The sequence below is a fragment of the Urocampus carinirostris genome, chromosome 3 (genome assembly GCF_059441175.1).
Source record: "Urocampus carinirostris isolate Australia breed hairy pipefish chromosome 3, RoL_Ucar_1.0, whole genome shotgun sequence".
NCBI lineage: Eukaryota > Metazoa > Chordata > Actinopteri > Syngnathiformes > Syngnathidae > Urocampus > Urocampus carinirostris.
In genome coordinates this window covers 32,013,563-32,027,216 of record NC_142351.1, presented here as the reverse complement: position 1 = coordinate 32,027,216, position 13,654 = coordinate 32,013,563, and the positions used below count along the sequence as shown (strand labels likewise).

Below are 13,654 nucleotides of genomic sequence, written 5' to 3'. Positions count from 1 at the left end.
GGAATAGTGAATTTCCATTAAATTAATGCGTTATGAAAGAAAAATATTTGGTTGATGTCTGAGGATATTTCTTTCAAGAGACACTGTGTAATATTCAACCACTAGATATCACTGTATTGTTATCAAGGGCTATACAAATAAACATAACCTGACATGAAACTAAAAACAATTTCCTATAGGTAAAAGGATTCATACAAACTTCTAGCACTCAAATTGATCAAACCGGAGCATTTTTACTTTTTTTACCCAGATTTTTACAAGGTTTTTGTTTCTAGGGGTACTCTTAGCAGCAAAATGGCTGACAATCATGTCAGCTCCCCCTAGGTGAGCCACATGTTATCTAATACAAATTAAGATTCCTTAGCCTATGAAAAATTCATGTAATCCTAGAATGAGCCCATTGCTCAATGTTTTCGTTTATATCACAACTGCACATTTTTCTTAACTATTGAAAAACAGTGCATTTATTTTGCAAAATGCACACCTAAGAAGCATAGTGGCATTTCCATTCATATCAATAGGCAAGTGAAGCTTTAAGATATAATTGTTTTAGCAACAAGTGAGGCCAGGCAACAAATACTTAATACTATCTCAAGGCAGTGCTTAATCGTTACTAACACAATTTGTTAATTTTTCGTTCACAGACTACAGGTGAAGCCTCAATGCCAAGCCAGTCGGCAGGACTTCTGTCTTTTTCTGCACCTTAACTCAGTTAGAAGCAAACATGGTTTCACTCACCAAAATGGTATACACAAAACCACACATTTTGGAGGTTTCCATTTTACCAAATTTACCAGTGTCAAAACTAAAAGTGACTGCATGAAATTCAAATCCGTGATTGTTTATACCGTATTTTCCGGACCATAAAGTGCACCCAATCCCCAATTTGGCCAGAATTTTGAAAGTGCAATTTATAATCCGGTGAGCCTTATGTACCGCAAAATAATGCGGACAAGATATGTGTTACCCTACTGGAAACGCATACAGTAATTACAGAAGTGCGTTTCCATACAATATTTTACAGTAACACTATATTCAGGCAATGTCTGTGCAATGTTTGGATAAATCAACTAATATCGTGGATTGTATTTTGCAAAACATTGTATGCAATGGGGGTCTTACCCAGGTAGTGGCAGTTAATGTGCCAGCATTTTGGCTCTAAACCATCACAATCATGATAAGGACTGAGACCTCTTTCATTACCACACTATTTTTACTCACGGTGCAAGAAACTGATATACATAAAGCATTCTGATATACAGTCTCCCCACTTCTTCACAATTGAATGTTAAAGAATGGAGAAAAAAAATATTTCATTAAAAAAACTATACAATACTATACGTACGCATACATTTTAAACCGAGAGGTTATTGATGCACAGGTAAAGTAGTAGAGACTTTTTTAACCTATCTGAATGCACTAGGCAAATCATTGTTGTGGCTACTTGAGTAAAACTGTTTTGACAATGGGATAAGCTCTAATACCGTTTCATACGTCATCTGAACCTCTGGTGGTTTCATGGTAACATGTTGGCGCTCGCTGGTGATTAAGTCAGCAGCCCATATGAGGGCATTGCATTAAAAAATACCCATATATACAGAAGTTTTTACTGTGGTTCTAAATTATATGCGAGGTAAAGTCTGGTACGCTTTTTTTTTCCATGTGGCACAGTGATGTGTCATTGGCATGTTTACGTCAAAGATTTTTGGGCCACTTTTTTGAACTCTGGTTCTCTTGGAGTTTGTGTGTGTTGAAAATATATTTGAGAATATTTATACTTAGTGATATATTTTTTACCTGTTTTTTTGCCAGCCAAAACCACTGTCGAGTTGGCGGTTACTGGTACCGGGCTGCCTGTGGCTCTGCTTCCAAGTCCCTCCAATAAATTTGACTTTTCCACCTGTGAGGTGGGCCAGCGTGGAGAACACCTTTGCGTGCTACAAAACCTCTCTCCACATCTTCCTATCAACTTCCGTTTCCGGAAATTGGCCCTTTTTGGAGCTGAACCCTCCTCAGGCACTATCGCTCCTGGAATGTGCCAGGTAAGTCTTTCCTAAGCTTGAGTCATGTTGCTTGAGAATTTTGAAATGTAATAATCTTTGTAAATTATAGATACGATTGTACTTATACTTTTATAGCAAAACACCAAACAGGAATATCACAAGTACAGTAATCTCTCGCTATAACTTGATTTACTTTTCAATGTTTCGCTAGTTCACGGATTTGCATTGTGCATTGTGTTCTGCATTCTGATTGGCTAAACAGTTACCCAACTTATTATTATTTGATGGCACTGTATTTGTTCGTGAAAAAATAAATAGAAAACTTTGTACACTATTTTTATTTGTTTATTGAGCCTGTAAAAAGGCTCTGTTTTTTTGTTTTCAGTGTGTAATAGAGTATCTAATTCTAATTGTATAACTATAAAGGTTCTTAACTTACGGATTTTGCCTTTCACAGTTCTTTTTGAAACGCAACCTCCGCAAAAAACAGGAAATACTGTATAAAAACGTTTCACTTTGAAATTGCTTACAACTTTAAGGCCTATAATTAGACTTACAATTGTCATTATTGTCATAGATAACAATGTAGGAACATTATTTTCAATGAGATTAGACATGGCACTTCAGAATAAACCAGTAATAAAGTCTTAAAAGAGAAAAGTAAGTTGAAAAGAATTTTGGGATAAATATGAGAAAAATATTTACAATGTAGTGCTTCGAGACTAGCTTAAGTTATAAGTGCATCAGAACAATAGTGCTATGAAAAAGTAGTGCAATGACATTTTACAGCAACACAATTCCAAAAATAGCAGAGGGCAGCAGGTCAAAGAGGTGGTGGTTGGGTTGTGAGGAGTCCTTTATAAATGTTGGCTGTGTTTTTTTTTTGGTCTGCTGCCATCCCTACCTAATGATGTTTTTTTTAACTAATAGAATGATGGTTGACTTACTGATAGAATGATGGTTTACTAACTAATAGATTATGTTATTTAATGCACATTTATAGACAACAAACACATGGGCACACTAGACACATTAAAATTTAGTCCAAACTGTACCAAAAAAAAGGATAAAAGATTGTGAAATGTAAAATGTATACGTTTGTAGTTGTTTTCAAAATTAAATTTGTCATCAAAATCCCATTTATTTTACTTTTTGCTCTTGGACTGTAAAGATATATAAGGCAATCTTGAAAGTAAAATTAAATATTTTTATCCTAAATGAAAACATTAAATTAATATAAAGTTTAGTGTTGTTCTTACAAGTATAAATCGGCTAATAATATTTTTTTCCTGCTATTTAGTAAAAGAACAATTAATTGCACTACCTTTCATTAAATGTCACTTGCATGAATAGAAGAAACAACACACTTTCTGATCACTTTGGTGCAATGAAATTATTTCCCTTGGCTTATTCAATAAATTTTCACAGCACATGATTGTGCTATTGCACAATGGCTATTGTATATAAATTCAAACCCAGCAGTGCATGCATTTGGACAATGAATGTTTGTGTTTGATTTTCCAGGATGTAGTTTTGTATTTCAATGCCAGACAGCAGGGGACCTTCCACGTGTGCCAGAAACTTGATGTTTTGGGCTATGTAGCTCGCCACAGGGTTAATGAGACCAGTGAGGATGATGCTCAGTTAAAGCTTGGCAGTTTTTACACCATTACATTACATCTATCAGCCGTCTGTAAAATTGAGATGACACCTCCTTCGCCGAAATTAAACCCTGGTAAATATTAAAAACTCTTTTTAAATTTTTAAACAAGAGCATTCAAGTTGTTTTTGTTTATACCGCAGTGCTGAGAAATTGCTCTCAGACTGAAGTCAACGACCCACCACTTTAGGAACCATCAATTAATCATTGTCTATGCTTTGAATATTAATAAATAATAATTATTAAAAACACATGTATATCCCTGTACTAACTCTCAAGCGGATAATTTGAACATGTAAAAAAATAGTAATCTGCTGGAGACTGTTAGTCAAAATATGCTTTGTTTGGCTGGAGCTGGATTAATAACTTGACTTATGTTGTGTCTCATTTGGTGCGCATAATGAACATTTGTTAAATTGTTAAAATAACCCATATTATTTTGAATTTCTCATTCAGATTTGGAAGAATAAATTCTATTATCTTCATCATTAATATTCTTTCATTTCATTTACCTCAATCATGTATTTTCTGTGATATATGCATCTCAAAAGATATCAATTTTTTTGAAACATACTGTAAATCGCTGTTTTATTCATGAAGTGAGTGAGGTGAATTCTACAAAATATTTGAAACGTGAAGTCAAGAATTTCCAGTGGATAATTATTACTACGAAATGCAGAAAATTTTGTACATTGTTTATTATATACTGAATTTCTCTAGCACAGAGTTTAAATAAATCAATATATAAATAAACCTCCGACAGTCATTTTTGAAGACGAATTTACAAATTACATTCAACCCACCATGATCAATACAGAACATCGGAAGGTGAAATTTGATGTCTGACGGTTTCATGTTAAATTAAAAATAAGAAAAACAATAGGGAAGCTTTGAAAAATTAACTCGTTTTTGGACCGGAAAATTAATTCCAAAACAAATGCCAAATATTTACGCAGAAAGAAAGGAAATTGATCCCTCAAACAAAATTGAAAATGGGGCCTGATGTCCAAGTCTCGGTTAGATGTATCTGCAGATTTTGACAAAAACATCACCGGCAGGTGTAATGCAAATGTTTTAATGTATTTATATAATATGTATATATTTTTAGGTATTACTCCAGTTGTTACCAATGCCGCCGGTTTACGTCCTCACGTCTCATCCAGTCAGTTAGCCTGCTGCTATGGAATGGTGCGCGCTGCAGTTGTCAGCGCTCGTAAAACAACCTTCCACATGCATGAAAGGAAGCAAATAGCCGGTAACGAGTTATTAGCAATGCCAAACGACCGAGCCACCAGTGTCAGACCAGCCTCAGACACAAATTTTAGGTACAAGATACAGGACAAACATTCCCTTTAATAAATATGGCAAAATGCCTGATCCTTTTGTTTAATTGATTTAGGACCATCTTCACTGGAGTAAAGCGATACAGTTATGTAGATTCCGATTATGGCTTCACTTGGAAAGAAGCAGAGGAAAAACGTCTCCATAAACAGATTTACTCTGATTTCCTCATGCAGCTAAGGGAAATACGCCTTCAGAAGATCAAGACAAAGTACAACATAATATATTTTTACTACTTATGGTGAAATGTTTAACATAAGTTATGTGATAAAGACATTTTACTCATCCTACTAGATTAGAACAACAAGGGGACAAGTTTGGGATTATACCTGCTGAAAGCATCGAGCCACCTAAACTCCTCATCAGTGACCTGAGGGCCAATCAGAAGCCAAGTAGCGGGCTGAAGTATGCGTCCTGTGGCAAGCCCAAGAGCAAAGCCTCGAGTGCTAGACTGGTTTGTGGCATTATCAACAGGCAAACCTCTGTTATTATTACTATTATTGCTATTAAAAATGTAGGGTGCTGCGGATTCACATGCAGTTCAAGCTGCTCGCCAGGAGATAGCAGACTGTGACAGGACTTTGACGCCTCGGGAGCTATACCAAGTTATTATTGGTGAGTTTTTCAATAACTACACATTCATTCAGTGTTCATGTCATTATCTTACGCTGTGTCCGGTTCCCCATCAGGTCCAACATTTTTGGACTTTGGCGAGGTTTGTTTACACTCTGTGTGCGAGCAGAAGGTGGAGCTCATCAACCCCTTGTCGGCGTTTTTGCGGGTCGAGTTTGAGGTGGACTGCTTTGAGCTACAGGGCTCGTGCCCACTGTCTCACGTGCTGCCACCCATTTCACATACTGTGTTCACGCTGACGTTTCAAAGCAACATGATTGGTCATTTTCAAAGGTTGGATGAGAAAGTCACCCAGCATATACTTAACGTTTTTTTTTTAAATACCGTATTTTCTGGACTATAGGGCACACCTAACAACCCCAATATGGCCAGAAATTTGAAAGTGGGCCTTATAGCCCGGTGCGCTTTATATACCACTAAATACAGTATGTAAGATTGAAATTGCAAACTGTAATTAAAGATACATAATATACAAGGATTTGAATACAATATTTTAAATATGGTACTGCATTTTGGCAATGATTGTCTAATGATTTAGCTAATAAAACGCATTACATTGTATGCAATGGAAATCAAACCCGAGTAATGTCAGTGACAGTGTCAGCTGTTATTACTAGACCACCATTGGTACAGATGATGCATGACAAGGCGTTAAAGCTTATCTTGTGATAACAGTAATTTTTTTCAGGTACCAGGAACACTTATCCGTTTAATGCATTCTGATAGGTTAATGTATCTTGTATCTTCTTCACTAACGAATGTTAGCGAATGGAAAAAATAGAACGTCTTTTGACAAAATACTATACAAGCTCTTTTATGTACGTATACATATTAAATTGAAAAGTAATTCACGCAGAGGTGAAGAAGTGGAGAGACTGCTTTACCCATCAGAATGGACTATGCAAATAAGTGTTGCTGGTATTGTTGAAAGTAGTATTTAACATCGGGTGTGGTGAAATCAGATGTCGGTGTCAGAGACAATTGCAGCAGGCATCCCGCTCAGCTTCTACGTAGCCCAAAATCCGGAAGCGACGTTGCATCCTGACCATCTTAACCGACAGCTTCCTCCTCGGTGTTGTGACATACCAACAAGAGAATCACAATTAGAAAACAATGAAGTTGTAACAATTATTCCTCGCGTTATAGTGTATTACTTGTCTATTAAAACTATTATTGGATAGTGTAACATATGTAATCAGTCCGGATCATCATTTTTGTTGACTTTCCATGGTAAATTCCAAAACTGACTTTATTTATTTTCATACTTTTGTTCCCTTTTACTCTGTTTACCTTATCATTTAATTTTATTTATTTTATCTTTTTTTTTAATTTAATTTAAATCGCGGCATAACTACTCTGATCAAAAACTTAATTACTGTTTCCGCAGCTAGATCTTTTGATGGTACTGCTTCAACCCAATGACTAAATAGGTCAATCACGACGAGCATATATCGTTTTCCTTGCACCGTCTTGATCATATCTACATAGCCAATAATGAGATGTTTAAATGGGCCTTCTGGCACGGAAATATGTCCGATTGGTGTTTTCATGCACTTTCTCACATTGTTTTCTGCACAGATTTGACACTGGTTTTAGCACTTTGTCTACTGTTGCTTGTAAATATGCTGACCAGTATTCTTGTTTTTTCAGCTTTTTTACAACTTCCCCCCTTGCACAATGTTCGACGTTATGCACTTCGCAGATTAACATAGTTAGCAGTGACACTGGAGCAATAATCAGTCCTTCATGTGACCTCCTTTATCATCACAGGTTGCTCCTTTTTGTTTCCACAGTGTCTTTTCGTTATGGCCTCAGGCATTTTCTTGAATTTTGATTATATTTTCTGGCGTTGCTGTTGGCTCCAGAGACACCATAGGCGCAAGGACATCAATTCTGCTTTTTGACACTTCTTTGACTGCTTCATCCACTGCATTGTTTCCCAAATTACCACATCATCTCCTCTTCTGTGTGCTTGGCACTTGATGATGGCTAATTTTGATGGTAACATCATTGCAGACATTAGTTCCATGTCACGTGATCAGGTCCCTAACATTTACAGCATGAAATTGCTTGTCCTATGGGAGCTTGTCCGTTCCGTCTTGGGACACCTCGACCCCAGGAATGTAGTTGGCCTTGCGTTGCTCTGTAGAGTCGCCGGCCGCTAACCTGCTTATTGGGGTATTAGGGGTTCAGTGTCTTACCCAAGGACACTTCGACATGTAAGACGAAGGAGCCGGGATTCGAACTGCGATCTCTTGATTCCAAGACGAGCCACTGCCGCCCTTAGACCATACTGCAGAGGATTCCCCGTTCTTTTCTCCCCATTCTCGCTTCTCACAGATTGGGATGGGCTGAGAAGCCTCACAACGGTGGGGGCAGGTTGACAAGTGGTCCTGCAGGCCCGCGATGTCTCCTTCTACTGGCCACAAACAGTTTATTCCAGCTCCACCCCTTTATCATTATTCAGTTCTGGGGCGGACTCAACTCCTCCCCCTTGAATGGCCTTCGTTGTCTCATTTTCATTTTTATCACAAGCCTTAATACATCAAGCAGACAACTTCTTACAGGGATGAGACTGCTCCCCCCCCCTTTTTTTTAATCACATAAAAGGACCAACCCTTGCACTTTTTGAGACTAGCTTTTCTCGCAACATTTTACATCTTATTTACTTCATGCTTCAATTAATTCTATTTTAACAGTGTCACTATGTGGCGAGAGAGTAAACGGAAATGAGTCCAAAATTCTCTCTGTTTGACATGATTAATAGCGTGCTGTGATCACACCCTTTTTAGTCCACAAAACCGAATTCCATTTATGCGCTTACATTTTGGCTAACAGCCACTAGTACCGTATTTTCCGCACTATAAGGCGCACCTTCAATGAATGATATATTTTAAAACTTTTTCCATACATAAGGCGCACCGCATTATAAGGCGCTACAGTAGAGGCTGTAGTTACGTTAGATGGTGCCGCGCTAAAGGGAATGTCAACAAAACTGTCAGATAGGTCAGTCAAACTTTATTAATAGATGACAAACAAGCTTTCCACAACTCCATTCACTCCCAAAATGAATAAACAGCTGTTTTATTATTTTCTCTGAGGTAAAGCATTTTCGTGACACATCTTTAACATCTTTGAACAACAGCCATGCATTTTACTTTTCCTCCATTTAGTCAACACGCAAAAAAACGTCTGATACTGTTATGGTAAATTAAACGTTAGTGCAATCGCAATATAGTGACACTCGTAATGTGCAAAAACAATAACAAGTGCAAAAAATAACAATAAAGCAATACCATAATAACTGTAAAATGTAAACACACAAAATAAAAACATAAAGCTCACTCTATCAGCTCCTCATCTACGAGTCCCTCGAATTCTTCTTCTGCAGTGCAGCACTTCTACTTGCTGCTCTTTTGTTCAACAACCCACTGTTCAAGTGTGTCCTCTAACTGTGGCCATCTCGCTTTATTGCCACGGAAACTTTGTTTATTCTTCTTTACTTGGCACAGCTCATCCTTATGCTTCCTCCACTCCAGTGTGCGGTGCAGGACCACCAGGCTCCGCAATAGTCTAGTCCCCCTGGCCATTAGACTGTTAAATGGTCAATCTAACATATAGTTAACTTAAATCTAAACGGCTGCTAATCTGACTTTTGCACTACTGGCAGTTTTTTTTTATAGCTTGCCACTCCTTGCACATTGCTCTCTGCACTATTGTAATTACAGCGTTATTGTTACAGTGTTAATGTTACTGTGTACCTGACTTGTTAACCTGACTGCCCATATTGCACATCTGGTTAGCTACTCTTCTTGCACTATCGGCACTATGGTAAAATACTACACGTAGCCAAAATACAATACAACATTATTTATATCTGTACATTCAAGGAAACTGTGGGGGTCAGATGCATCGACATTTCGTTCTGTATACACGTGTACTAGAATGACAATAAAGTAGATCTGAATCTGAATCTGAATTCTGCACCATCGATTCATTAATGTTAAACTCTCTTGCTGCTGCTCTATTTCCGTGTTCTACTGCGTGACTGATCTCCTTGAGTTTAAACTCTGCGTGTCTCTTAATAGGAGCCATTTCAAGGTCTTTATACAAACGCACAAATAAGAGAATCGTTGTTTAATATTTCCCAGTATGCACAGCGCACTTCTTCTTCTACGCGAAAAATGGAGTCTGTGGCTGCTTACCGTAAGTTGCGAGACCTGTCGCGGCTCAATATTAATCCATATATAAGGCGCACCGGATTATAAGGCGCATAGTCAGCTTGTTTAAAAAAAAAAAAAAAGACTTTAGGTGCGCCTTATAGTGTGGAAAATACGGTACATTATAACACACACGACGCACACACAAAAAGCCACAAACTCCTTGAGCGTGGGGCTTTTCCCTACACACACATTCGCAAACATAGAAAAAGTAGAGGAGAAAGGTAATAATTAAATCACAGACAGAAAGAATACCATTCACACCTTTCCGCAGAGGAACATGCACACTTCACACGCACACTCGAATCTGGCACACGCCAGCACATACATACAAACGCACATACATTCACAGAAGACGGAAAAAATGCTATTCGCACATTTATGCAGACAGGAAACAGTTAACCACATTACACATTCATTTCCCACCAAGCAAACAGCAAAGACAAAACACAAAGACACAGGGAAAATATGTTAGTGATTCTCACACACGCTCACACATTCTTTGTATCGCTTTTTCTATGCGATTTTATCATAATAATAATATCATATAATTAACTGACCGATTTTTTTAGTGCCAAACGAACTTATAGGTTGCACGAATGGCAAAGAGACATACACTGCGCTTTTTCTGCACTAACTGTAAGCCCTATCACCAACCCCCAACCAATCTAAGGAGACACAAAAACAAATATCTCCCGTATGTAATATTCATAGATTGCCTAATCTTGAACGGTCAGATGCAGCCGTGACGACGTCTATCACCGCTTTTTCGCATGTCTCAAGGCAATTATACTCATTATCGTAACTGTTCGGCCTCGCTGCAGTTTCTATTCGTACCTTGCAGATGTTCCTGTTTCTGGATGAGAAACAGCAGTGCTAGACAACCTTTGAAAATCTCTTTCGCTTATCCTGTTGTGGGAACTGATTGAGGATTAAGCATCAACTCAATATATCTTTATTTCTTCTGCGGTTGTCTGTGCTGGGTCTGACTAAGGACAACACATTATCGTGCACATTAATTTGGCTCTCTTTCAAATCTCTGCTTTCCCTTCCTTTCCCCCCTCAATCCACCTTCCAGACGAACAAAGTCGAGACAAGGAACAATTAAAATTCTTCCTTACCTCAACTGCGCGCTTTTTTGCCCGCCAGGAAAGTCCTGAGAAGGTCAGGTCCCAGCCGTTGGGCGCCAAATAACTCGGAGCAGGACGTACATCGGCACCACCCCAAAACATACACAATTGAGCAGAGAGAGTCAAAATGAGAGGGGAACACGTTGTTTATTTCATTCAAACATTCGGTCGTGTTCCGAAGTTGTTCGGGCGACAGTTGCCTTTATACTGTGTTCGGTCAGCGCTGACGTGTTGTTTTTCTTTGGTCGGGTGCTTGATCCGAGTCAAATTCTTAAGCAAATAGTTTGAGTCCAAATTCTTATCAGTTAAGCAAACAGTTGGACACGTCCTGACATAGCCAAAGTCCTGTCAGTCACGTACCCTCAAAATGCCTCTACTTTCCACAATATCGGCATTTCGTTCTGTATACACGTGTACTAGAATGACAATAAAGTAGATCTGAATCTGAATCTGAATCTGAAATAGTATAAATAATGATGGGATAAACTTAAATGCCTTTTGTATGCCATCCATACCACTAGTGGTCTAGTCATAAAGTGTTGAGACTCTCAATGCCACATTTCCAGGTTGATTACCATTATACAATGCTTTGCAAATTTATGGTCAGCATACCTTATTGACTGATCTTTCACTGCTTCATTGGATTAATATATAACATTACTTCTAATGCGCTTTATTGTCCTGTGTGCCTTGGTTGTGAAACAAAAATATGAAAAATTACATTTTTCTGTGGGGTGGGGGTCTTTCTTATAATCCTGTGCACCTTATAGAGTGGAAAATGCATTTTTTTCCAGACCTGTGTCTTACACAGTGAATCAGCAACATCCTGGGCAGATTCTAGTCAAGGCTCAGGTTGTCCGAAATTACCTGGAATTGTCTACCCACGTGTTGATCCTCTCTCCCAACGCAAACCTGCTCGTCTCTTCCGGTTACCGGAGCTCAGTCACTCTGCGGAACCCGCGTAATCAGCCAGCAGAGTTCAAATGGAAACCTGTGGTTCTGGAGGATGGAATCCTCTTTTCTGTCCGACCAGGCGCAGGTTATCACAATGTCCATATTGCAGTTTAGCTGATGTACCTGACTTATGTAACATTTCCAATGCCACCAGTATCACGTCACAGTTGTAGAACAAATGTAAAACACAGCCAACTGCAACTCCAATGCATTTGAAGGGGTTAAAAACTTAAGGAGAAGTAAAATACTCAACCATAGCAGAGATGCTGATTATTAAATGTGCTGTAATGCCCCTGTATTGTGCTGTAATTAAGTCCCTCATCTGAGCTAAGCAATGTTAATGTGGACCTGTTTCTATGACTTACCAGCGATGGACAGAACAATGCTATAATCAACGGCGGACTGTGAGGGTGATTAGAAATCTGATTGGTTAAAGAAAAAACCCTATAGTTTCGAGACCATACATTCAATACGAACAGGCACGTTCAACACATCCAGGTTCACATCAAGGTCTACAATATGAATTTAAAAAAGGAGTGTAGATAAAAAGTGTACACTGAATCAATTTCTTATGATGTACAAGACATTTCAAAATACTTTCATAATGTGAATGATAACACCTAAACTCATTTAAAAATATATTACGGTTCAAGAACTAAAGGTTTAGTAAAGTAGATGACAAAAAGAGACAGAGAAAGAACATGTTTGCATATCTAATTAAAATCGAAATCTAATTTAATCCATCTAATATAAATCTATGTATGTATATATGTATGTATGTATATACTGGACTGTCTCAGAAAATTAGAATATTGTGATAAAGTTCTTTATTTTCTGTAATGCAATTTAAAAAACAAAAATGTCATACATTCTAGATTCATTACACATCAACTGAACTATTTCAAGCCTTTTATTTGAATATTGCTGATTTTGGCTTACAGCTGAAAAAAACTCAAAAATCCTATCTCAAAATATTAGAATACTTCCTCAGACCAAGTAAAAAAAATAATTTTATAACAGCAAAACTAAATCAAACATTTGAAAATGTCCATTGATGCACTCAGTACTTGGTTGGGAATCCTTTTGCACGGATTACTGCATCAATCTGGCGTGGCATGGAGGCAATCAGCCTGTGGCATTGCTGAGGTGTTATTGATGCCCAGGATGCTTCGATAGCGGCCTTCAGCTCATTTGCATTTGTAGGTCTGGTGTCTTTCATCTTCTTCTTAACTATACCCCACAAATTCTCGATGGGGTTCAGGTCAGGGGAATTAGCAGGCCAATCAAGGACAGTGATGCCATGGTCAGTGCACCAGTTACTGGTGGTTTTGGCACTGTGGGCAGGTGCCAGATCATGCTGGAAAATGAAATACTCATCTCCATAGAGCTTTTCAGCAGATGGAAGCATGTAGTGCTCTAAAATCTCTTGGTACACAGTTGCATTTACTCTGGACTTGATGAAACACAGTGGACCAACACCAGCAGCTGACATGGCTCCCCAAACCATTGCTGACTGTGGGAACTTCACACTGGATTTCAAGCAACTTGGATTTTGCTCTTCTCCAGCCTTTCTCCAGACTCTGGCGCCTTGACTTCCAAATGAAATGCAAAACTTGCTTTCGTCTGAAAAGAGGACTTTGGACCACTCTGCAACTGTCCAGTGCTTCTTCTCCATAGCCCAAGTCAGACGCTTCTTCCGTTGTCTTGAGTTCA

At 38.3% G+C, this 13,654-nt stretch overlaps 1 protein-coding gene and 1 long non-coding RNA gene across 4 annotated transcripts in view; one reads left to right on the top strand and one right to left on the bottom strand.

The window, feature by feature from the left end:
• The window catches only part of LOC148369458 (cilia- and flagella-associated protein 47-like), an 88,188-nt gene that overhangs the window by 11,411 nt on the left and 63,123 nt on the right, over window positions 1-13,654 (top strand). For both annotated transcript variants that reach the window (XM_088331488.1, XM_088331487.1), the window contains exons 8-16: window positions 645-745; window positions 1,813-2,042; window positions 3,528-3,738; window positions 4,772-4,988; window positions 5,063-5,215; window positions 5,299-5,458; window positions 5,523-5,619; window positions 5,694-5,910; window positions 11,782-12,026. In XM_088331488.1, the coding sequence (XP_088187614.1) occupies window positions 645-745; window positions 1,813-2,042; window positions 3,528-3,738; window positions 4,772-4,988; window positions 5,063-5,215; window positions 5,299-5,458; window positions 5,523-5,619; window positions 5,694-5,910; window positions 11,782-12,026 (1,631 nt within the window). The remainder of the gene's footprint in view (window positions 1-644; window positions 746-1,812; window positions 2,043-3,527; window positions 3,739-4,771; window positions 4,989-5,062; window positions 5,216-5,298; window positions 5,459-5,522; window positions 5,620-5,693; window positions 5,911-11,781; window positions 12,027-13,654) is intronic.
• LOC148369459 (uncharacterized) lies at window positions 6,068-11,182 on the bottom strand. 2 transcript variants are annotated; one of them, XR_015850014.1, is made up of 2 exons: window positions 10,979-11,182; window positions 6,068-6,705 (listed from the first exon to the last, which is right to left on the bottom strand). It is a non-coding gene; the product is annotated as an uncharacterized LOC148369459 (long non-coding RNA). The 2 variants fall into 2 exon arrangements; XR_015850013.1 differs by having other exon boundaries at window positions 6,068-6,702.